The 23,843-nt window shown below is 44.6% G+C and overlaps 1 protein-coding gene across 5 annotated transcripts; it reads left to right on the top strand.

The window, feature by feature from the left end:
* Positions 1–5,372: 5,372 nt before the first annotated feature.
* On the top strand, positions 5,373–13,258 carry LOC102285114 (GTPase IMAP family member 1-like). Of its 5 annotated transcripts, none has more exons than XM_070368873.1 (5): positions 5,373–5,469; positions 7,156–7,244; positions 8,320–8,360; positions 10,754–10,802; positions 11,949–13,258. In XM_070368873.1, exons 4-5 carry the CDS (start codon positions 10,760–10,762, stop codon positions 12,788–12,790), a joined length of 885 nt encoding a protein of 294 aa, XP_070224974.1. In that variant the 5' UTR covers positions 5,373–5,469; positions 7,156–7,244; positions 8,320–8,360; positions 10,754–10,759; the 3' UTR covers positions 12,791–13,258. The 5 variants fall into 5 exon arrangements, with proteins under 5 accessions (XP_070224974.1, XP_070224972.1, XP_070224970.1 ...); XM_070368871.1 differs by having other exon boundaries at positions 7,099–7,244; XM_070368869.1 differs by lacking the exon at positions 8,320–8,360 and having other exon boundaries at positions 7,099–7,244.
* The last annotated feature ends 10,585 nt before the right edge of the window (positions 13,259–23,843 follow it).

Below are 23,843 nucleotides of genomic sequence, written 5' to 3'. Positions count from 1 at the left end.
CTTGTGATTCATCCAGCCTGGCATTTCGCATGATGTACTCTGCATATAAGTCAAATAAGCAGGGTGACAATATACAGCCTTGACATACTCCTTTCCCAATTTGAAACCAGTCCGTTGTTCCACATCCAGTTCTAACTGTTGCTCCTTGCTTTCTCAGGAGGCATGTATGGCGGTCTGGTAGTCTCATCTCTTTCAAAATTTTCCACAGTTGTTTGTGATCCACACAGTCAAAGGTTTTAGTGTCATCAATGAAGCAGAAGTACATGTTTTTCTGGAATTCTGTTGTTTTTTCTATGATCCAATGGGTGTTGGAAATTTGATCTCTAGTTCCTCTGCTTTTTCTAAATCCAGCTTCAACATGTGGAAGTTCATGGTTCATGTACTGTTGAAGCCTCGCTTGGAGAATTTTCAGCATTACTTTGCTAGCATGTGCGATGAGTGCAAATGTGTGCAGTTGAGGGCATTTACTAAGTGAAATAAGTCAGACAGAGAACCAAAAATACTATATGGTATCACTTTTTAATGTGGAATTTAAAAAAGTCAAATTCCTTGAAATGGAGAGTAGAATGGTGGTTACTAAGGGCTGGTAGAGGGGGGAGGTGGGAGAAATTTGAAGATGTTGGTCAAAGAGTACAAACCTCCAGGGAGAAGATGAGTAGGTACACCACAGTGATTCTAGTGCAATTTGGTATTACCTACTTGAATATTTTCTTGGCAAAACTCTATTAGTCTTTGTGCTGCTTATTCCGTATTCCAAGGCCAAATTTGCCTGTTACTCCAGGTGTTTCTTGACTTCCTACTTTTGCATTCCAGTCCCCTATAATGAAAAGGACATCTTTTTTTTGGGTGTTAGTTCTAAAAGGTCTTTTAGGTCTTCAGAGAACCGTTCAACTTCAGCTTCTTCAGCGTTACTGGTTGGGGCATAGACTTGGATTACTGTGATATTGAATGGTTTGGCTTGGAAATGAACAGAGATCATTCTGTCGTTTTTGAGATTGCATCCAAGTACTGCATTACAGACTCTTTTGTTGACCATGATGGCTACTCCATTTCTTCTGAGGGATTCTTGCCTGCAGTAGTAGATATAATGGTCATCTGAGTTAAATTCACCCATTCCAGTCCATTTGAGCTTGCTGATTCCTAGAATGTCGACATTCACTCTTGCCATCTCGTTTGACCACTTCCAATTTGCCCTGATTCATGGACCTGACATTCCAGGTTCCTATGCAATATTGCTCTTTACAGCATTGGACCTTGCTTCTATCACCAGTCACATCCATAGCTGGGTATTCTTTTTGCTTTGGCTCCATCCCTTCATTCTTTCTGGAGTTATTTCTCCACTGATCTCCAGTAGCATATTGGGCACCTACTGACCTGGGGAGTTCCTCTTTCAGTATCCTGTCATTTTGCCTTTTCATACTGTTCATGGGGTTCTCAAGGCAAGAATACTGAAGTGGTTTGCCATTCCTTTCTCCAGTGGACCACATTCTGTCCTATCTCTCCACCATGACCCGCCCATCTTGGGTTGCCCCACAGACATGGTTTAGTTTCATTGAGTTAGACAAGGCTGTGGTCCTACTGCGATTAGATTGACTAGTTTTCTGTGAGTATGGTTTCAGTGTGTCTGCCCTCTGATGCCCTCTTGCAACACCTACCACCTTACTTGGGTTTCTCTTGCCTTGGGCGTGGGTTATCTCTTCACGGCTGCTCCAGCAAAGCACAGCCATTGCTCCTTACCTTGGACGAGGGGGTCTCCTCACCATGGCCCTTCCTGACCTTCAATGTGGGATAGCTCCTCTAGGCCCTCCTGCACCTGCACAGCCATGGCTCCCTGGACGTGGGGTTGGTCCTCCCAGCCACCGCTCCTGATCTCAGACTCGGGGTAGGTCCTCTTGGCTGCCCCCCCTGACCTCGGATGCAGGGTAGCTCCTCTCGGCCATTCCTGCGCCATCACAGCCTGGCACTCTTGGCTGCTGCCCCTGACCTCGGATGTGGGGTAACTCCTCTTGGCCCCCGACCTTCGGGCATGGGGTCCTCTCGGCTTCTGCCCCTGACCTCAGACATGGGGTAGCTCATCTCTGCCGCACTTAGTGAGCCAGTCGCAGCCGCCTGCGCTTAGTGTGCTGGTCGCAGCCGTCTGGTCATAACAAACACCCTCTTCCAACAACACAAGAGAAGACTTTACACATAGACATCACCAGATGGTCAACACCAAAATCAGATTGATTATATTCTTTGCAGCCAAAGATGGAGAAGCTCTAGACAGTCAGCAAAAACAAGACCAGGAGCTGACTGTGGCTCAGACCATGAACTCCTTATTGCCAAATTCAGACTGAAATTGAAGAAAGTAGGGAAAACCACTAGACCATTCGGGTATGACCTAAATCAAATCCCTTATGATTATACAGTGGAAGCGAGAAATAGATTTAAGGGACTAGATCTGATAGACAGAGTGCCTGATGAACTATGGAATGAGGTTCGTGACATTGTACAGGAGACAGGGATCAAGACCATCCCCATGGAAAAGAAATGCAAAAAAGCAAAATGGCTGTCTGAGGAGGCCTTACAAAGAGTTGTGAAAAGAAGAGAAGTGAAAAGCAAAGGAGAAAAGGAAAGACATACGCATCTGAATGCAGAGTTCCAAAGAATACCAAGAAGAGATAAGAAAGCCTTCCTCAGCAATCAATGCAAAGAAATAGAGGAAAACAACACAATGGGAAAGACTAGAGATCTCTTTAAAAAAATTAGAGATACCAAGGGAATATTTCATGCAAAGATGGGCTCGATAAAGGACAGAAATGGTATGGACCTAACAGAAGCAGAAGATATTAAGAAGAGATGGCAAGAATACACAGAAGAACTGTACAAAAAAGACCTTCACGACCCAGATAATCACGATGGTGTGATCACTCACCTAGAGCCAGACATCCTGGAATATGAATTCAAATAGGCCTTAGAAAGCATCACTACGAACAAAGCCAGTGGAGGTGATGGAATTCCAGTTGAGCTATTTCAAATCCTGAAAGATGATGCTATGAAAGTGCTGCACTCAGTATGCCAGCAAATTTGGAAATTTCAGCAATGGCCACAGGACTGGAAAATGTCAGTTTTCATTCCAATCCCAAAGAAAGGCAATGCCAAAGAAAGCTCAAACTACTGCACAATTGCACTCATCTCACACGTTAGTAAAGTAATGCTCAAAATTCTCCAAGCCAGGCTTCAGCAATACATGAACTGTGAACTTTCAGATGTTCAAGCTGGTTTTAGAAAAGGCAGAGGAACCAGAGATCAAATTGCCAACATCCACTGGATCATGGAAAAAGCAAGAAAGTTCCAGAAAAACATCTATTTCTGCTTTACTGACTATGCCAAAGCCTTTGACTGTGTGGATCACAATCAACTGTGGAAAATTCTGAAAGAGATGGGAATACCAGACCACCTGATCTGCCTCTTGAGAAATTTGTATGCAGGTCAGGAAGCAACAGTTAGAACTGGACATGGAACAACAGACTGGTTCCAAATAGGAAAAGGAGTACGTCAAGGCTGTATATTGTCACTGTGGTTATTTAACTTCTATGCAGAGTACATCATGAGAAACGCTGGACTGGAAGAAACACAAGCTGGAATCAAGATTGCCGGGAGAAATATCAATAACCTCAGATATGCAGATGACACCACCCTTATGGCAGAAAGTGAAGAGGAACTAAAAAGCCCCTTGTTGAAAGTGAAAGAGGAGAGTGAAAAAGTTGGCTTAAAGCTCAACATTCAGAAAACGAAGATCATGGCATCTGGTCCCATCACTTCACAGGAAATGGATGGGGAAACAGTGGACACAGTGTCAGACTTTATTTTTTGGGGCTCCAAAATCACTGCAGATGGTGACTGCAGCCATGAAATTAAAAGACACTTACTCCTTGGAAAGAAAGTTATAACCAACCTAGATAGCATATTGAAAAGCAGAGACATTACTTTGCCATAAAAGTTTCATCTAGTCAAAGCTATGGTTTTTCCTGTGGTCATGTATGGATGTGAGAGTTGGACTGTGAAGAAGGCTGAGTGCCGAAGAATTGATGCTTTTGAACTGTGGTGTTGGAGAAGACTCTTGAGAGTCCCTTGGACTGCAAAGAGATCCAACCAGTCCATTCTGAGGGAGATCAGCCCTGGGATTTCTTTGGAAGGAATGATGCTAAAGCTGAAACTCCAGTACTTTGGCCACCTCATGCGAAGAGTTGACTCATTGGAAAAGACTCTGATGCTGGGAGGGATTGGGGGCAGGAGAAGAAGGGGATGACAGGATGAGATAGCTGGATGGCATCACTGACTCGATGGACGTGAGTCTGGGTGAACTCCGGGAGTTGGTGATGGACAGGGAGGCCTGGCGTGCTGGGATTCATGGGGCCGCAAAGAGTCAGACACGACTGAGCGACTGAACTGAACTGAACTGAACTTGAACATTGCCAAGATAGTACATCTCACCACCAAAAAGAAATGGTAATTATGTGAAGTGATGCAAATATTAGCTAATGTTGTGATGGTAATCATTTTGCAATATATAAGCATATCAAATCAATACATCATGGATTTTAAATGTAGATGATATTACATTCAATTATGTCTCAATAAACCTAGAAGGTTATGTTCCTGGCAGGTAGAACCACTTTTGTGGCATTGTTCACTCAAAAATTCCTGTCCTGGGTTAGGAGACACTCAAGGGGCCATTTTATTTAAAAATGCCTAAAAAGCAAGAGACAACTGGCGATAAGATTATTGGTCAAAAGTTGGAAATAAAAAGAGATCTCAGAAACCTAAAATGCTCTTCCTCACTGATGTTATAGCCCCTGTTGGGGACAAGATGCTGGTGTCACAGGAACCTTTGGACAACATTACCATAGCCCAGAGCTATGGGATAGGATGTTCTTAGTTGCTCAGTCATGTCCGACTCTTTGTGACCCCATGAACTGCAGCCCTCCAGGTTGCTGTGTCCGTGAGGATTCTCCAGGTAAGAATACTGGAGTAGGTTGCCATGCCCTCTTCCAGGAACCTCCCCATACCAAGGATTGAACCCAGGTTTCCTGCATTGCAGGCAGATTCTTTACTGACTGAGCTAACCAGGGAAGCCCAAGAAGACTGGAGTGGGTAGCTTATCTCTTCTCCAGGGTATCTTCCTGACCCAGGGTCTCCTGCATTGCAGGCAGATTCTTTACCAGCTGAGCTACCAGGGAATCAGCATCGGATAGGATATGCAGGGACAATACTGCATACCCACCGGTTCACTGGTTAATGTTGCTGTCTCTTTAAGTCATCACCACTGGGCCCTCCCCTCTCTGAGATTCTTGAGCTCTGAGTGGCACAGAGACTTCCTCATTGGTGGGGAGGAAACCAGTCACTGCACCCATAGCCAAGGGCAGGCAGCAGATCAGGAGCTTCTTGGATCTAACGTTAGAGCCTGTCACCAATTCTGCAGGAAAGGTGAGTGTAAGGGAAAGGGAGTCAGTCCGGGAGTAGGACCTGTGGGGAACAGGAAGAGCCCATGTGAAACTGACTAGCGAGCATGTGCATTCTAGTAAGTATGAGAAAGGAAAGCAAGACCTAGAAACAGTAACTTCGCATGCATAGGTTAGTAAGGATGTTTTGAGTGTCAAATAGAGTAAGTTCAGAAGTGGTAAGCATCACTCTCCAGCTCTTGTTGCACATGCTCCTATTGTTGTTTAGTCATTCAGTCATGTCTAACTCTTTGCAACCCCTGGACTGTAGCCAACCAGTCTCCTCTGTCCTCTACTATCTCCCAGAGTTTGCTCAAAATTCATGTTCCTTGAATCAGTGATGCTACATGATGCATATACTCTTGAAAGTGAAAGTGAAGTCACACAGTCATGTCCGACTCTTTGGGACCCCATGGACTGTATCCCACCAGGCTCCTCCATCCATGAAATTTTCCGGGAAGGAGTACTGGAGTGGGTTGCCATTTCCTTCTCTAGGCACATACTCTTATGTGGGACTAAATTCTCTCTCTTTCTCTGTATGTGTGCATGCTCAGTCACTTTTGTTCGACTCTTTATGACCCCCTGGACTGTAGCACACCGGGCTCTGTCCATGGAATTTTCCAGGCAAGAATACTGGAACGGGTTGCCATTTCCTACTTCAGGGGATCCTCCTGACCCAGGAATCAAGCCCACGTCTCTTGTGACTCCTGCACTGGCAGCAAGATTCTTTACCACTGAGCCACCTGGGAAGCCCCTATCCTTCCCTAGTCCCCTAGTAAATAAGAAGGGCGATTGCTAGAACTACTGCAGACACCAAAACACATTTTCAAAGTCAACAAACACACCCCAAAAGCATATTCAGCACAGGCAAAAGGTACTTCTGGGGAGTTATAAGGAAAGCTAACCTCAGAACAAGTTACAAAGTGAAAATTCTGCAATTCTCCTAAAACCTCCACTCTCCTTAACACTATCCACAATAGTGCAGAAAACAACTAAGTTTATGAACTTGGCCTTCACCCCTTGCCCTGCAGGGACTCTTGAATATCTTCTCCCCAAGTCAAACTGGGTACTTTGCGGGCTGCTGTACCATGTTAATTTCCTCATCGCAACTGTGTACTGAGGGATGGGACTAGGATAACTGATTGAAAAACTCAAGTCATGGGCTGAATGATTAAAAATAATTTGGCATGGAGGGGAACTTAATATTTTTAAGTACAGATATAGGAATATAAATCTAAGAAATACACATTTTTATATATTGTGAATCACCACAATGGCATTTCTGCAGCCATAAAATAAAGATTGGAGCAATATGGCAAGTGTGTATAACATTAAGAAAAAAACACAGACTGTGAATAGTGTATGTGATTGCATTGCAGCTACATAAAAATGCGCATTGCACATGGACAATAAGATCAAAGGAACTATAGAAAATAAAAAGTATTGCAAAAGATAAAAATACATACATTTTTAACAATCTCCTAAATAATTCCAAAAGATGTCAGGTTCAATGAGTACTGGACTAGCTAAATAAAACTTGACTCCTTGAAATTTTAAAAGAAAGGATTGTACAAGTTTTACTTTTTCCAATAACTGTATACCTTTGTAACCCCAGATTTTAGCTGTTAAGAACCTCAGAAGAACTTCCCAAATTCCATTTCAAACTTTGCAGGAAGTTCCAAACGGCATACCCAAGAGTTTTGTGGATTTCCTGTAGCACACATTCTCATTTCCACCTTTGAAGGGGACACCTTGCTTCAGGTAAAGTCTTCTTCTTGGTTGTGAATCTTGTAGCTCTTTCTTCATTTCACCTCTGGTGTCAATTAAGGGAGCCTGTTGATTTCTAGATACAAAATAACTAATCACATCAAGGGATTTGCCCCTGGGACAAACTTTACTGAAAGCTTTGGAGGGTGGGGGGTGCAGGAGAGATACTGTAGAAATGCAAACAGCTTTGGCTTGAGTTCTAGACAAAACTGCCCTCTGAGTTCTTTGAGACGGGTTATTGAGCCAGCCTCTCTTTGCTTTTCCTTTGTTGTTGGAGCCAATGGGGGAGAACACAGCTATCTGTAAGAACACAGCTATCTGTAAGAGGTAGAGTTTGAAATGGACGGTAAAGCAGACAGGACTCAGGCAGAAATGTGGGGTGGGATGAAGGGTCCTAGGAGGGAAAGCACAAGGTGGGTTGGGAAAGGTGCTGAAATCTGTGTCTGGAGTGGCTGACTGATGGGGTGGGGGTGGGCGGGGATTCACTGGAAATGAGGCTGGAGAAGTAGGCTGAGGAGAGACTGTGCTCTCTTGTTCAGGTGCTCACGGGATCAGGCAAACTTGATCACAGAATGTTTAATTGTATTAAATAATGTTTGAATGAGTATAATCACTTTACTTTGAGAAACCTCAAATTTGAGTTTTGAGAAGCCTCAGATATGAGGGCAAGAGGATAAAGAGGGGGAGGGGAGCATCCCAGTCTCTCTAGCACACAGATCGTACTTAGACTTATTTGTTTACTTATTTTTAATTGACATACAGTTGACTTAAAATATTATAGTACTTTCAAGTGTACAACATAGTGATTTGACATTTTTTATAGGTTATGCTTCATGTAAAGTTAATATAAAATATTAACTATATTTTTTGTACATTACATTTTTGTATCTTTTATTTCTTGGCCACACCCTGTGACTTCTGGGATTTAGTTCCCCAAACAGGGTTCAAATCCTTGCCCTTGGCAGTGAAATCTCCAACTACTGGACTGCCAGGGAATTCCTTATCTTAATTTTATACCTAATAGTTTTTACCTCTTAATCCTTTTCTCCGATCTTGCCTCCCCCTTCAGCCCTGTCCTCAGTGGTAACCACTAATTCATTCTTTGTACTGGTGAGTCTGTTTCTCTTTTGTTATATTCAACTTTTTTTTTTTTTTCAGATTGTGAAAACATACAGCATTTTTTCTTTCATATGACTTATTTCAATAAGCATAATACGACTTATTGCAATAAGTATGACCTATTTCAGTAAATGTAATACCCTCTAGGTCCATGCATGTTGTTGCAAATGGAAAGATTTCATCCTTTTTTATGGCTGAGGATTATTCCATTATATATATATATATATATTTATTTATCTATATATATATCAAAAAGAGAGAATCAAAAATGAAAGTGTTAATCACTCAGTCGTGTCCAACTCTTTAGGATCCCATGGACTGTAGCCCACCAGGCTTCTCTGTCCATGGAATTCTCCAGGCAAGGACACTGGTGTGGGTAGCCTTTCCCTTCTCCAGGGAGATCCTCAACCCAGGGATTAAACCCAGGTCTCCTGCACTGCAGGCAAATTCTTTACTGTCTGAACACCAGGGAAGCCAATACACATGTATATATAAAACACCTTCTTTACCCAATCATCTATTGATGGACATTTAGGTTGCTTTCCTATCTTGGTTATTATCAATAATGCTGCTATGAATATTGGAGTGCATACATCTTTCTGAAGTAGTGTTTTCGTTTCCTTTGGATATATACCCAGAGGTAAAACTGCTAGATCATATGAAGTTCTATTTTTAATTTTTCAAGGAACCACCATACTGTTTTCTACCATTACTGTAGCAACTGACATTCCCACTATCAGTGCACTAGGGATCCCTTTTCTCTATATCCTTGCCAACATGTGTTATTTCTTGTTTTCTGATGACAGCCATTCTGACAGCGGTGCCCCATGCCTCTTGTACCCAAATATCTGTTTTCTTCCTCAAGTTAGGAAACTTTTCAATTATAATTTCACCAAACACATTTTTGACCCACTTCTCTCTCGTCTCTACCTATAACGTGAATGTTAGTACACTTGATGTTGTCCTGGAGGACCCATAAACTATCATCCATTTTTTAAACGTGTTTTCTTGTTGCTGTTCTGGTTAGGTGATTTCCACTCTTCTGTCTTATGTGTTCTTCTGTGTCACCTCAGCTGGCCTGAATTCCTTCTAGCACGTTTTTCATTTCAGTTATCATAATCGTCAGCTCTGACTGGTTTTTATATTCTCTAGTTCTTTGCTGAAGTTTCCACTGTGTTTAGCTATTGTTTTCTCAAGTTCAGTTAGCATTTTCATTACTGTTGCTTTGGACTCTTTGGCAGGCAAATTATTTGTCTCTGTTATCTTGTTCTTTCATTTAAAATATAGGCCTCTGTTTCTCATTTTCTTTAACTTTCTCAGTCTGCTGCTATGAAGTTAGGTGAAACAGTCACCTATCCTGGTCTTGAAGGCATGTCCTTGCGTGGAAGTGTCCCTTTGCAGTGTGCATGTGCCTGGTGGCTTTGGTGGGAGAGCTGGACCAGAAGTGAGCGGTGACTGTGTCTTCTCCCAGGGTGTGCTGGCAGCCACCGCAGCGGTGGGAGGCAGGGCTGGAGTCGGAGGGGCGACAGCCAGAGCCAGGTGCCAGCCAGGGCTTCTCCTAGGCTCCATACCAGTTGCCACCCTATTGTGGGAGGAGTCAAAAGCCAAGTGGCAGGAGCGGGAGTCTTAAGGGAGCTTAATCTTCCCCCAGATTGATGACTGTCTTCACCTTGGCTGGGGTCATAGTCAGGGCCTGAGGGCTTGGGGCCTCACTTCTGAGCTGGTTTCATTTTTTCCTCAGTGTGTACCAAGGGGTACACACTGAGGCAGGATGGGGAACCAAAGAGTTGGAGCCAGACCACAGAGCTTTCTCTGCTCCTTCCCTGGTGCTCACCTACCCATTGGCAGTGGTGGCCTCTGCCTTTGAGGGGAGCAGTAAGGGATGGAATAAGATATCGGGCGCTGGGAGGTGCTCTGGGGGCAGTCCTGGCAGGCTGGCCAGAACACCAGGCAGTGTTCAGTCTACTGCCTCTGCACTGGGACTGGGGGCAAGCAAGCTGTACATGCTCTTCAAGACCAGGGTCTCAGTATCTTACAGCCCCCACAATAAGCCCTACTGATTTCCAGACCAGCTAAGGGGCTCGTCTTGACACAGAGTAAATGTTATCATCTCCCCTCTGCTCTTTGCATTTGGGGGCCCTGAGAAGACAAAGTCAAGCTTACCAGGTGCTCTCACAGCATCATCCCAACCCCAGACTAGGCTCCTCCAAATGTCTTTGCTGAACATTTCCTCCAATCTCTTTCCAATGCCCCAGGGAAGGCAGGAACTACGACCTTCTCACTGTAGGGTCACCAGCATTTTAGACCTGGCCTGACAGACTGTAAGCAGTTACATCTATTTGATAAATGAGTGAATGAACAAATTGTATCTGGGACTCTTTCAGGTAATCATGGGAGGACGGAAGGTGGCAAGAGATGAAGAAAATGCCTATGGTAAGAACACGTCTCAATGCATATTTGCCCTCAGGTGTGAACCCTGGATGGTAGGGGGATGGGCTAATTCAAGACTGAACAAGAGAAGCCAAGAGGTGACTTGATGCTGGGGTGAAGCAGCAAGAGCCCTGGGGATGGCACTTCATCTGGATCTTTACCCCCACCCTGCTGTGAGATATCAAGTTCTTTGACTAACCTGTATCTCCATTTCCAAAATAAAATGAATAAACAGAAGTGGATGTAGAGGGCATCAAGTCGTGTATTAGAGGGAACATGGTTCACCAGGTAGAAGATGTTAGGGAACAAGGATGGAGGGCTACACAAGCGTCTTATTAGGCAGCAGGTTTAAGAGTCAAGAGAGGAGGAGGAGGGAGGCAGGAAGGTAAGGAAGAGAGTTGATCTCATCTTATTTTCTGACAGTGTCCTATGAGGACAGTGCTACAGTATTGATTGCGTTTGTGTAGAAGAGGTTTAACACTTAGATTAAGCAGCTCCCCAGGGTTACAAGGCTGGTAGAGGACAGGTCTATGATTCAAACCCCGGCTATGGGACTCCAGATAGCCCTCTCGGCTGGGCCCACTGCCCCACCCCTTTCCCCAGTGGGAGGGCATCAGGGAAAAGAAGGACCAGCTTCGCATAGCCTGGATGACAGATCATATCAGACGAAGTAATGGCCTGTATTACAAAGGCGCATCCTCTAGAAAGAGGTTCAGCAGCTGCTGGAGCACCTATAGGTGCACGTGTGACGCCAAAGAGAGGAGAAACAGACGGATAGAGACCCCCTTGGAGTGCCCAAATCTCACACCAGGTCACTCAGTAGAGGGAAAGTGAAAGTCGCTGTCATGTCTGACTCTTTGTGACCCCATGGATGATACAGTCCATGGAATTCTACAGGCCAGAATACTGGAGTGGGTAGCCTTTCCCTTCTCCAGGGGATCTTTCCAAACCAGGGATCCAACCCAGGTCTCCAGCACTGCAGGTAGATTCTTTACCAGCTGAGCCACAAGGGAAACCAGTAAAGGGTTGGTCCCAAAGACAACCGTGGAAGCGCTCTGTTCTCCTTTGCTCACAAGGCGTCCAGGAGACCCAGGAACCAGGACACGTTGCTCTCAGGTTCCGAAGCTTACAGACCACCGTTGCCCACAGGTTTCCAGGAGTTCAGGTCCGCCCTGCAGGAGCGCCGGCTGCGCCTCCTCCTGGCCGGGAGGTCGGGGACCGGGAAGAGCGCCACGGGCAACAGCATCCTCCAGCGGAAGCACTTCCTCTCCAGGCTCGCGACCACAGCAGTGACCAGGGCCTGCGCCACGGGGAGCTGCTGCTGGGCCTCGTGGGACGTGGAAGTCCTCGACACCCCGGACCTCTTCAGCCCTGAGGTCGCCCAGGCAGACCCGGGTTTCAAGGAGAGAGGCCGCTGCTACCTGCTGTCCGCCCCGGGGCCCCACGCCGTGCTCCTGGTGACCCAGCTCGGCCGCTTCACCGCCCAGGACCTGCAGGCCTGGCGCGGGGTGAAGGCGCTCTTCGGGGCGGGCATCGCGGCGCGCGCCGTCGTGGTCTTCACCCGCAGGGAGGACCTGGACGGGGGCTCGCTGCAGCAGTACGTGCGCGACACCGACAACCGCGCGCTCCGGGAGCTGGTGGCCGAGTGCGGGGGCCGCTGCTGCGCCTTCGACAACCGAGCGGCTGACGGGGAGCGGGAGGCGCAGGTCGGGGAGCTGATGGGGCTGGTGGAGGAGCTGGTGAGGGACCACGGCGGCGCCCCCTACACCAACGACGTGTACCGCCTGGCGCAGACCCTGGGCGGGCTGAGTCCCGAGGAGAGGCTGCGCAGGGTGGCGGAGCGACTGGCCGCCCGAGCGCCGTCGTGGTCGGAGCGCTGGCCGCTGGCCGGGCTGTGGCGGTGGCCCAAAGCAGCGCCGGAGACCTGGTGTAAGCTGGGCCTGGTGGCCCTGCTGGGCGCCCTGTTCCTGCTGTACCTGCTCTGCAGGTAGCTGCCTGATGCCTTTGGTGGGTCAGCCCTGACACATTGTAAATAACACTTCGTCCCTTGCAGTGATAATCACGGTCGTCTCAGGTGCGCTGCTGCTTCAGGGCACGCATTCCCTTCTTTTCTCCCTCACCTCGCCTAATCTACCAACCTCAGAGGCGTGCCAGGCAAATCTCCCACCTGAAACCTTCCTCTGTTACCTGGTGGTCCCTGAACTCCCCTTTCCTCAGAGCCTAACAGCCACTGTTAATTTTAGGTGTTTTCCACCTGACCTCAGACTGCCTTTGACTCCATCCTGTCACTGAACTGCTTTTACTCCTGAAAGCAGATGAGGACCATTTTCCCTCTCACCCCTGGACTCCCCGGTGAACCAAGGGCAGAACCGCCCCAGGGCAGAGTCTGAGTACATATTCATTTGTTTGAATTGAACTGAATGGAAGAAATAAATGTACTGGACAGTCACATTGTGTTGAAAGAAATCAGTATTTGCAGCTGTTTCTTCATCCACTTCATATACGCATTGAACACAGATGCTGCTGTCTCATTCCTGACCCCACTGGCAAACAACCATGCACCCACACACTCACTCAGGTGTGTGATGGCAAGGAGGGAAGACATTAGTGCAGACCTGGCCCTCTGTACCGGCAGGGGATTGTCGCCCCCCAGCAGCTTGAATGCAGATGTTTCTGCACGTCCAAAGAGACTGTCATTGGAGCCTTGGTTCCCTAGGGCCCATGGAGGTCCTTCAGAAAGTCTCCTCCCAAGGAGGGGTTTTCTCACTAGCTGACCAACTCACAGGGTAAGCAAGGGCATGGCTTTTCAATTCAGGGATAAATTTAAAGGTTTAAGCGGATTGGAGATTTTATTTTGTGTGAATCTCAAAAGGCAAATAGGTCTTTGTGGGCTGAGAACTGGTGATATGATCATGGAGTAGAGAGTCACCCCTGTGCCAGGCATGCCTGGGAGAATCAGGTGTCTGGCACAGGTAAGTGAGCCAGGTTAGCCTGTGTCATCAGTCCTAGGTGTGCCTCCCTATCTCTTTATTCACATTTGCTTTATCCCCAACACCACCGTCTTCACACACCAACAGAAGCCCATCTCTAATACAGCTTTGCACTTCCAGGTCTCTCCCTACAGTATCCTCTACCTATTGCCTACCAGCCAGAGATTCTCAGGCTACTGATGACCTCAGATCACTAAGTGAAAGTCGCTCAGTTGTGTCCGATTCTTTGTGACCCCATGGATTATAAAGCCCATGCAATTCTCCAGGCCACAATACTGGAGTGGGTAGCCTTTCTCTTCTCCAGGGCATCCTCCCAACCAGGGGTCAAACCCAGGTCTCCCACATTACCGGCAGATTCTTTACCAGCTGAACCACCAGGGAAGCCCTGAGATCACTAAAGAGACGTGTAAAAAGGAAAAATGATCTGCAACAACTGGGCCCACAAATCCTAAGAGGCCCTCAAACCCTGTGAGGGTTTGTGAGGCCCACAAACTCTGCATGGATGCCATTGCAAACACTAATAGGAACACCAATGCCCAATGCTGAGGCTTGAAATTTCCTCAGCTGCAAAGGTCATTTTGGTTTAAGGAGTTGTGTGCGGATCTCAGTAGAGGTCCTAATAGGGGATCTTGCTTTTTTTCTTGTTCACTTTTCGATACACTCTTAGAGTAAACAGAGAAATATCCTGCCATTGTCACTCCTCTGAGAAAAGGGATGGTGATTGGTGAAAATAAATGTGAAAAAAGGATGAAAATAGAATGACAAAGTGCCCCATGTGAACAATGGATAGTTTTAATCTATGACTCAAATAATGAGAAACATCTGATTCTTGCTTCTGCTTTGGGAAGGAATGAAGGCTAGGAAGTTCCTAAGTGACCCTGGTTGAGCTGATGGGCATGTGGGGAGGAACATGCCAGGGATCCCAGAGGGTAGGCAATCGCCTAGTTCAACACTAGAGAGCTGTCTGTATATATGTGGGATATACACAAGAGGATAAAGAATGCCATGAAGAATGTCTGTAACAAATTAATGGATAGAAACAACATATAGTGTTGGGACCACTGGATATTCACAAGCAAAGTAGTAAATTTGGATGCTTATCTTGCATGATATAAAACCATTAACTCAAAATGGATCCAAGACCTAAATATGAGTTAAAACTATAAAACTCTTAGAAGAAAACAAGTGCAAATCTTCATGACCATGTATCAGACAACAGTTTCTAATATATGACATCAAAAGCACCGAAGAAAAACAGGTGTTATATTTAATCAAAATTAAAAACCTTTTCTCATTAAATAACACTATCTAGAAAGTGAAAACACAGCCTAAAGAATGGGAGAAAATATTTGCCAACCTGATAAAGATCTCATATCCAGAATATATAATGAACTCTTACAACTCTGCAACAAGAAGACAAATAATCCAATTTTTAAATGAGTGAAAGATTTGATTAGGAGTTTTTTCAAATAAGATACACAAATGGCCAATAAAAACATGAAAAAAAAAATAATGAACATCATTTGTCATTGGGGAAATGCAAATCAAAACAAGATACCACTTCATACTCCCTGGGTTTTTTTAAAAGAGAAAAAATAACAAATACTGATGAGTATGTGGATAAATTTAACCCTTGTCCACTGCTGGTGGGAATGTAAAATGACACAACTGCTGTAGAAAACAGTTTGGCATTGCCTCAAAAAGTTAAACATAGATTACCATATGATGCAGTAATTTCACTTCCTGGGTATATATCCAAGAGGACTGACAACACATGTTCAGTCCAAACATTCTACACGAATGGTAAAGTATCATAGTGATGCTTTCTAAGGCCCGCTTGACTTCGCATTCCAGGATGTCTGGCTCTATCTTGGTCGTGTAACTCTTTTTTGTATAGTTCTTCTGTGTATTCTTGCCACCTCTTCTTAATATCTTCTGCTTCTGTTAGGTCCATACCATTTCTGTCCTTTATCGAGCCCATCTTTGCATGAAATGTTCCCTTGGTATTTCTAATTTTCTTGAAGAGATCTCTAGTCTTTCCCATTATGTTGTTTTCCTCTATTTCTTTGCATTGATCACTGAGGAAGGCTTTCTTATCTCTTCTTGCTATTCTTTGGAACTCTGCATTCAGATGTTTATATCTTTCCTTTTCTCCTTTGCTTTTCACTTCTCTTCTTTTCACAGCTCTTTGTAAGGCCTCCCCAGACAGCCATTTTGCTTTTTTGCATTTATTTTCCATGGGGATGGTCTTGATCCCTGTCTCCTGTACAATGTCACGAACTTCCGTCCATAGTTCATCAGGCACTCTGTCTATCAGATCTAGTCCCTTAAATCTATTTCTCACTTCCACTGTATAATCATAAGGGATTTGATTTAGGTCATACCTGAATGGTCTAGTGGTTTTCCCTACTTTCTTCAATTTCAGTCTGAATTTGGCAATAAGGAGTTCATGGTCTGAGCCACAGTCAGCTCCTGGTCTTGTTTTTGCTGACTGTCTAGAGCTTCTCCATCTTTGGCTGCAAAGAATATAATCAATCTGATTTTGGTGTTGACCATCTGGTGATGTCCATGTGTAGAGGCTTCTCTTGTGTTGTTGAAAGAGGGTGTTTGCTATGACCAGTGTTTCTCTTGGCCAAACTCTGTTAACCTTTGCCCTGCTTCATTCCATACTCCAAGGCCAAATTTGCCTGTTACACCAGAGGTTTCTTGACTTCCTACTTTTGCATTTCAGTCTCCTATAATGAAAAGGGCATATTTTTTGGATGTTAGTTCTAAAAGGTCTTATAGGTCTTCATAGAACCATTCAACTTCAGCTTTTTCAGCATTACTGGTTGGAGCATAGACTTGGATTACCATGATATTGAATGGTTTGCCTTGGAAACGAACAGAGATCATTCTGTCATTTTTGAGATTGCATCCAAATACTGCATTTCTGACTCTTTTGTTGACCATGATGGCTACTCCATTTCTTCTAAGGAATTCCTGCCCACAGTCATAGATATAATGGTCATCTGAGTTAAATTCATCCATTCCAGTCCATTTTAGTTTGCGTATTCCTAGAATGTCGATGTTCACTCTTGCCATCTCCTGTTTGACCACTTCCAATTTGCCTTGATTCATGGACCTGACATTCCAGGTTCCTATGCAATATTGCTCTTTACAGCATCAGACCTTGCTTCTATCACCAGTCGCATCCACAACTGGGTATTGTTTTTGCTTTGGCCCCATCACTACATTCTTTCTGGAGTTATTTCTCCACTGATCTCCAATAACATATTTGGCACCTACTGACCCAGGGAGTTCCTCTTCCAGTATCCTATTGTTTTGCCTTTTCATACTGTTCATGGGGTTCTCAAGGAAAGAATACTGAAGTAGTTTGCCATTCCCTTCTCCAGTGGACCACATCCGTCAGACCTCACCACCATGACCGGTTCGTCTTGGGTGGCCCCACATGGCATGGCTTAGTTTCACTGAGTTAAGACAAGGCTGTGGTCCATGTGATCAGATTGGATAGTAGTTTCCAGTCCGGTCACTTCATGGCAAATAGATGGAGAAAAAGTGGAAACAGTGGAAGACTTTATTTTTTTTTTGGCTCCAAAATCACTGCAGATGGTGATTGTGGTCATGAAATTAAAAGACCCTTACTCCTTGGAAGAAAAGTTATGACCAACCTAGACAGCATAAAAAAAGCAGAGACATTCTGTAAGGCTGATTACTTTGCCAACAAAGGTCCGTCTATTTAAGGCTATGGTTTTTCCAGTAGTCATGTATGGATGTGAGAGTTGGACTGTGAAGAAAGCTGAGCACCAAAGAATTGATTCTTTTGAACTGTGGTGTTGGAGAAGACTCTTGAGAGTCCCTTGGACTGCAAGGATATCCAACCAGTCCATCCTAAAGGAAATCAGTCCTGAATGTTCATTGAAAGGACTGATGTTGAAGGTGAAACCCCAATACTTTGGCCACATGATGCAAAGAGCTGACTCATTTGAAAAGACCATGATGCTGGGAAAGATTGAAGGCAGGAGGAGAAGGGGACGATAGAGGATGAGATGGTTGGATGGCATCACCGACTCAGTGGACATGAGTTTGAGCAAACTCGGGAGTTGGTGATGGACAGGGAGGTCTGGCATGCTGCAGTCCATGGGGTCCCAAAGAGTCAGACACGACTGAATGATTGAATGGAACTAAACTGAACATTAGCCTCTCTGTATCTTTATATTCAGCATGGGATTTCCTTTAGACAGCATGAAGGTAAGCCTTGCTTTTTTGTTCCATCTGTCTTATACTTGAAGAATGTAGATAGTTTACATCTAATATGATTACTTCTATGGCTGTGTTTGGGGCTTCCCTGATGTTTCAGCGGGTAAAGAATCTGCCTGCCAATGCAGGAGACATGGATTTGATTCCTGGGCTGGGAAGATCCCCTGGAGAAGGAAATGGCAACACACTGCAGTGTTCTTGCCTGGAGAATCTCTTGGATAGAGGAGCCTAGTGGGCTACAGTCCATGGGGTCACAGAAAAGTTGGACACAACTTAGTGGCTAAACAACAACAACAACAACAGTTGTGTTTAAATTCATCATCTTGCTATTTGTTTCTGTTTGTCCCATCTAATTTGTTCTTTTTTCCCCCCTTTTCTCTACTTTTTTTCTGGGTAATTTTAAAATTTTTATTTCTACTATTGCTTTATTATCTGTACCTCATTTTATTATTTTAGCGGTTGTTCCACAATTGCAATATGCACCTTTAACTTATCACATCCTACCTTCAGAGAATATTTTAAAACTACTTCACACTGGAAGTTTTTTAAAATTAATTTTTGCTGCAGCATAGTTTCTTTACAATATTGTGTTAGTTACTGTTGTGTGGGTGTACATGCTAAGTCACTTCAGTCATGTCCAACTCTTTGCCACCTATAGACTGTAGCCTGCCAGGCTCCTCTGTGTGTGGGATTCTCCAGGCAAGAGTACTGGAATGGGTTGCCATGCCCTCCTCCAGGGGATCCTCTAGACCCAAGAATCGAACCCATGGCTGAACAATCATCCATTGACAGGGGAATACTGGATCTCACCAAAAAAAAAGATACCCCACACCCAAGGGCAAAGGAAAAGCCCTGGCAAGATGGTAGGAGGGGCGAAATTGTGTTTAGACTCAAATCTCATACCCGCCAGAGATGCTTGGAGGGCTCAAACAAAACCTCATGCTCACCAGGACCCATAGACCCCACAGATACTGGGCCAGATCTCTGTTTGAGTCTCTTGTGGAAGTACAGGACAGCAATGGCCTGTCACAGGGACAGGGGTTCTGAGTGCAGCTACCTGAGCCTGTGGCATAAGCCCTCTTGGAGGAGATCACCATTAACCCTGCCATAGAGCCATGGAGCAGATGACCTGAAAACTGCAGAACAATTATACCAAAGAAATTCTCATGCTATTAAGAAAGTTCTAGGGCCCACAACAGATTTCTCAACCTGGATATCTGGCAAAGGGACTGAGAACTCACAGAGAAGTTGACTTTGGAGGCCAGTGGGATTTGATTACAGAACTTACACAGGACTGGGGAAATAGACTCTTGGAGGGCACAAACAAAACCTTGTGTGCACCAGGATCCAGGAGAAAGGAGCACTGACTCCACAAGAGACTAACCCAAACTTGCCTGTGAGTGTCCAGGAATCTCTGGCAGAGGCATGGGTCTGTGGTGGCCTGCTGCAGGGTTGGGGGCACTGAGTGTGGCAGTGTGTGCATGAGACCTTTTGAAGTAGGTCACCATTATCTTCACTACCTCCACCATAGTTTGCTCTCAAGTCAAATACAGGGAGGGAACACATCCCCACCCATCAACAGAAAATTGGATTAAAGATTTACTGAGCATGGCCTGCCCATCAGAACAAGACCTAGTTTCCACCCCCACAGTCAGTCTCTCCCATCAGGAAGCTTCCATAAACCTCTTATCCTTATCCCTCAGAGGGCAGAAAGAATGAAAACCACAATCACAGAAAACTAAATAAACTGATCACATGGACCACAGCCTTGTCTAACCCAATGAAACTATGAACCATGCCATGTAGGGCCACCCAAGATTGATGGGTCATGGTGGAGACACCTGAAAAAATGTGGTCCACTGGAGAAGGGAATGGCAAACCACTTCCATATTCATGACTTGAGAACCCTATAAACAGTATGAAAAAGCAAAAAGATATGACACTGAAAAATGAATTCCCGGGTCAATAGGCACCCAATATGCTACTGGAGAAGAGTGGAGAAATAACTCCAGAAAGAATGAAGAGATGGGGCCAAAGTGAAAACAACGCCCAGTTGTGGGTGTGAATGATGGTGGAAGTAAAGTCCAATACCATAAAGAGCAATACTGCATAGGAACCTGGAATATTAGGTGTATGAATCAAGGTAAATTAGAAGTGGTCAAATAGGAGATGGCAAGAGTGAACATCAACATTTTAGGAGTGAGTGAACTAAAATGGACTGGAATAGGTGAATTTAACTCAGATGACCATTATATCTACTACTGTGGCCAAGAATCCCTTAGAAAAAATGGAGTAGCCCTCATAGTAGACAAAAGAGTCCAAAATGTGATACTTGGGTGCATTCTCAAAAATGACAGAACGATCTCTGACTTTCCAAGGCAAACCATTCAGTATCACAGTAATCTAAGTCTATGCCCCAACCACTAATGCTGAAGAAGCTGAAGTTGAACGGTTCTATGAAGACCTACAAGACCTTCTAGAACTAACACACAAAAAAGATGTCCTTTTCATTGAGGGGACTGAAATGCAAAAGTAGGAAGTCAAGAAACACCTGGAGTAACAGGCAAATTTAGTCTTGGAGTACAGAACGAAGCAGGGCAAAGGCTAACAGAATTTTGACAAGAGAATGCATGGATCATAGCAAACACCATCTTCCAACAACACAAGAGAAGACTCTACACATGGACATCACCAGATGGTCAATATCAAAATCAGCTGGATTATATTTTTTGCAGCCAAATATGAAGAATCTCTATACAGACAGCAAAAACAAGACTGGCTCAGATAATGAACTCCTTATTGAAAAATTTTGACTTAAGTTGAAGAAAGTGGAGAAAACCACTAGACCATTCACGTATGACCTAAATTAAATTCCTTACGATTATACAGTGGAAGTGACAAATAGATTCAAGGGATTAGATTTAATAGAAGTATGGATGAAGGTTGGTGACATTGTACAGGAGACAGTGATCAAGACCATCCCCAAGAAAAAGAAATGCAAAAAGGCAGAATGGTTGTCTGAGGAGGCTTTACAAATAGCTGAGAAAAGAAGAGAAGTGAAAGGCAAATGAGAAAAGGAAAGATATACCTATTTGAATGCAGAGTTCCAAAGAATAGCAAGGAGAGATAAGAAAGCCTTCCTCGGTGATCAGTGCAAAGAAATAGAGGAAAAGAGTAGAATGGGAAAGACTAGAGATCTCTTCAAGAAAATTAGAGATACCAAGGGAATATTTCATGCAAAGATGAGCTCAATAAAGAACAGAAATGTTATGGACCTAACAGAAACAAAAGATATTAAGAAGACTTGGCAAGAATACACAGAACTATATAAAAAAGATCTTCATGACCTAGATAGCCATGATGATGTGATCACTCACCTAGAGCCAGACATCCTGGAATGAGAATTCAAGTGGGCCTTAGAAAGCATCACTATGAACCAAGCTAGTGGAGGTGATGGAATTCCCATTGAGCTATTTGAAATTCTAAAAGATGATGCTGTGAAAGTGCTGCACTCAATATGCCAGCAAATTTGGAAAACTCAGCGGTGGCCACAGGACTGGAAAAGGTCAGTTTTCATTCCAACCCCAAAGAAAGGCAATGCCAAAAAATGCTCAAACTACCACACAATTGCACTCATCTCACACGCTAGCAAAGTAATGCTCAAGATTCTCCAAGCCAGGCTTCAACAGTACATGAACTGTGAACTTCCAGATGTTCAGGCTCGTTTTAGAAAAGGCAGAGGAACCAGAGATCAAATTGCCTATATCTGCTGGGTCATAGAAAAAGCCAGAGAATTCCAGAAAAGCATCTACTTCTGCTTCATTGACTATGCTAAATCCTTTGACTGTATAGATCCGAACAAACCATGGAAAATTCTTCAAGAGATGGGAATCCCAGATCACCTTACCTGCCTCCTGAGAACTCTGTATGCTGGTCAAGAAGCAATAGTTAGAACTGGACATGGAACAACAGACTGGTTCCAAATTGGGAAGGAGTACATCAAGGCTGTGTATTTTCATTCTGCTTATTTAACTTATATGGTGAGTTTATCACAAGAAATGTTGGGCTGGAAGAAGCACAAGCTGGAATCAAGATTTCTGGGAGAAATATCAGTAACCCTAGATATGCAAATGACACAATCCTCATGGTAGAAAGCGAAGAGGAACTAAAGAGCCTCTTGATGAAAGTGAAAGAGGAGAGTGAGAAAGCTGGGTTAAACCTCAGCATTCAAAAAACAAAGATCATGGCATCCAGTCCCATTACTTCATGGCAAATAGATGGGGAAACAATGGAAACAGTGACATACTTTCTTTTCTTGGACTCCAAAGTCACTGCAGATGGTGACTGAAGCCATGAAATTAAAAGATGCTTGCTCCTTGAAAGAAAAGCTATGAGCAACCTAGATAGCATATTAAAAAGCAGAGCCATTACTTTGCCGAAAAAGGTCCATCTAGTGAAAGCTATGGTTTTTCTAGTAGTCATGTATGGATGTGAGAGTTGGACTGTACAGAAAACCGAGAGCTGAAGAATTGATGCTTTTGAACTGTTGTGTTGGACAAGACTCTTGAGAGTCCCTTGGACTGCAAGGTGATCAAACCAGTCAGTCCTAAAGGAAATCAGTCCTGAATATTCATTGGAAGGACTGATGCTGAAGCTGAAACTCTAATCCTTTGGCCACCTGATGTGAAGAACTGACTCATTGGAACAGATCCTGATGCTGGAAAAGATTGAAGATGGGAGGAGAAGTGGATGACAGAGGATGAGATGGTTGGATGGCATCACCAACTCATGGACATGAGTTTGAGTAAGCTCTGTGAGTTGCTGATGGACAGAGAAGCCTGGCGTGCTGCAGTCCATGGGGTCACAAAGAGTCAGATGCGACTGAACGACTGAACTGAATTGAACTGAATGGAGCTTGAAAGGGCTTCCCTGATAGCACAGTTGGTAGAATCCACCTGGAATGCAGGAGACTCTGGTTCGATTCCTAGGTTGGGAAGTTCCACTGGAGAAGGGATAGGCTACCTACCCCAGTATTCTTGGGTTTCCCTGGTGGCTCAGCTAGTAAAGAATCCGCTGGCAATGTGGGAGACCTGGGTTCGATCCTGGGGTTGGGAAGATCCCCTGGAAAGGGAAAGGCTACCCACTCCAGTATTCTTGCCTGGAGAATTCCATGGACTGTATAGTACATGTCGTCCCAAAGAGTGGGATATGACTGAACAACTTTCACTTTCACTTTCACTATGGAGCTTAAAATAAAGACATTTATTACCTCCTAGTTCTGGGAGTTCAAACTCAAGATGCTGGCAGAGCCGTGCTCTCTGAAGAGTCTTAGGGAGGCTGCTTTCTGGCCTCTTCCAGGCTTCTGGGGCTGCCGGCAATCCTCAGCTTCTAGACGCATCACTGCAACCTCTTTCCTCTTGCATTTCACTATAAGCAGAAGGAGGAACCAGGCTGCACCTTCCACACTTTGCTTGGAAATCACTTCAGCTAAATGGTCAGGTTCATCAGTTACAAGTTCTACTTTCCACCCAACAGTAAAACAGGCAGTATCCCAAGGAAACAGCGAGCCATGTGTCTGACTTACTTCTTTCCTGAAGCGCCCTGTGATCTCTCACAGCTCCCAGGAGAGATGATCAGACACTGTGTCTGGCTTTCCGGGCAAGATTTAAGTCATTTACTATAACCCCAAAAAACAAGTGTAATTTTGGGAAATTTTGCTGTGACTGCAGGTACATGGAGGAAAAGCTTCCAACCTGGAAAACCTAAACATTATGGGCAATATTTCTGTCTCTTT

Source organism: Bos mutus, chromosome 4 (assembly GCF_027580195.1).
Source record: "Bos mutus isolate GX-2022 chromosome 4, NWIPB_WYAK_1.1, whole genome shotgun sequence".
Classification (NCBI taxonomy): domain Eukaryota; kingdom Metazoa; phylum Chordata; class Mammalia; order Artiodactyla; family Bovidae; genus Bos; species Bos mutus.
The sequence above is the reverse complement of the archived record's forward strand: the minus strand, read 5'-3'. Positions and strand labels throughout refer to the sequence as shown.